This window comes from Pecten maximus, chromosome 14, assembly GCF_902652985.1.
Source record: "Pecten maximus chromosome 14, xPecMax1.1, whole genome shotgun sequence".
NCBI classification, from domain to species: Eukaryota; Metazoa; Mollusca; class Bivalvia; order Pectinida; family Pectinidae; genus Pecten; species Pecten maximus.
The window spans coordinates 1793564-1795661 of record NC_047028.1 but is presented as its reverse complement, the minus strand read 5'-3'; the positions used below and the strand labels follow the sequence as shown (position 1 = coordinate 1795661).

The 2098-nt window shown below is 41.2% G+C and overlaps 1 protein-coding gene across 1 annotated transcript; it reads left to right on the top strand.

Moving 5' to 3' along the window:
* Positions 1–226: 226 nt before the first annotated feature.
* LOC117341960 lies at positions 227–1788 on the top strand. The gene is made up of 2 exons (XM_033903847.1): positions 227–838; positions 1367–1788. The coding sequence occupies exons 1-2, from the start codon at positions 752–754 to the stop codon at positions 1751–1753; spliced, it is 474 nt and encodes a 157-aa protein (XP_033759738.1). The 5' UTR covers positions 227–751; the 3' UTR covers positions 1754–1788.
* The last annotated feature ends 310 nt before the right edge of the window (positions 1789–2098 follow it).

Here is a 2098-nt window from a genome sequence, read left to right as displayed (position 1 = left end):
GTCGAAACGGTTGTATGATTTTTTTTTCATTTCAAAATATTTTATTAACAATACATATATAATACATACAAATATGTATGCATGCAAATACAGCATTGTTAAAAGAACCAGACAACAGGCTAAGCCTATAGGGACCACGGAACCAAATCAAAAATAGATTGCTGGTTTTCCCCGTTTGGGCAGAAGATTTAATTGGAAGGTGAATGTGTCGGGGCCTACTGATTGGATAGCCAGGTGAGATAAATTTCCAAAATATGGTTAGTGGACCAGAGTTGAAAACTCCATTTAAGCAGGACAGTGGTAAACGTTAACACTATCGTCTATGGGAAATCATTTGGTTCCGCGGTCCCTATAGGTAGCTACCGGATATGACGTTTTATGCCATTCAGCGTCCCTGGACACCAGATGATGGGACCCAAGTGCACACTTATAGGTGGGATTTTCATCATGGAGGTATTTTGGCAGAATTTAGAGAAGAAATTAGACTCAGGTGGATATTATAATGGAAATATGAACCCATGTAGAGTGTGGAGAGGGGCCAGAGACCAGGGAGGTTACGGACGTGTTGTTGTTAGATGGCCAAACGGACACCGGACGACAGAGAGAGTGCATCGTTTGTCACTGATGGTCAATTATAGATGGCTGAAGGATGCTTTCCCGAGGAAAGACGGTGAGGGCAAGATATTGGAGGTCAGTCATTTGTGCCACAACAAACTTTGTTTCAGTATAAAACACTTAGTCATCGAGACACATGAAGCTAACCAGGCCAGAAATCACTGCCAGTTGCAAAACAGGTGTTCAGGTTGCCATGTTCCGAAGTGTATACTGTGATCAGCAGGTAAGTAAGACATTTATTTTGTATTTCAAATAAATGTTTTGTATTTCAATGGTAGCGTTATAAAGCAGACCAGAATCCGCTCTACCACAAGCCGTCACCCGGCAATTATACACAATTTTACAAATAAATAATTCTGTCTGTGTCTGTCTTTGTCTGTCTGTCTGTCTGTCTGTCTTCTCACTCTCTCTGTGTCTGTCTCTGTCAGCCTCTCTCTATCTCTTTCTCTGTCTCTCTATGTCTGTATGTTTGTCTGTCTGTCTGTCTGTCTGTCTTCTGTCTATATATCTATCTATCTAGATATGTTTCTGTTTACATAAAAAACAACAAAGATTATGTTTAAGTTCTCCACATTTTAGTGTTTCATTTCTTTTTTTCAATCATAACTCTGTCCTTCACATAAATTTCTTCATCAATTTTACAGTCATATAGTTTGAATATTTTGTGTCTCTTATTTCTCTTCTGAATCTTGCACTTAATTGATTGACTTCGCGCTTTATTGTATAAATGTCTTTTCTGTTCATTATTCAGGTCCTTGGACACAGAGCTTCCAGCTGTGATAGGACACCCAACTCCACTACACAGTTCTTTAATGGCATTGCCCGGTCCATGGTTCACAGAATGCACAGCCCTATGAGCTCTCCCGGAGAAGTTACGAGTTCACACTTGAGGGAAGACCGCTTTAACCGTCTGTTCACAGATTCTACCTTTTGGGTTGTCAGGTTCCACAGGGTCATTTCCAAAACTTGGTCACCCAGACGGGCATTAACTTTCCCCATCAGAATTTTGGATACAGTTGCCTCATCACTGACCTTGAAATCACTTGGTAAGTACAAGTTGTCTGTTAGCCAGTTATTTGTTTTCCTCCCTGCACACACAAGTGATTTGGTTTTGCACTCAAAATGTTCACCTTGGTAGCATTTCACAATTGCCTCTCTGACACCACGACCCGCACGTTGTAAAGAAACAAGACTCCCACAGTGTCTGTCATAAAGGTGAGGCAACTCTGCCTGACACCGAGCTGCTAAGTCCAGTGTAAATCTTCTCTTGATTGTTTGTCGCTCTTTCCTAGTTGACCCTGGCATTATTTCTTCAAGTTTCACACACTTTGACATGTTTTTTCTAAAATTCCTTGTGAGATGAATGGGGTCCAGATAGTGTTGTGGCTTTGTACATGATGTACCACATTTGTATCTCTTGTCAGCAGCATTGAACGCACCTGTGTCTGAGTCGGTAACAAGCTTGTCCACTTCCAGGCCATCT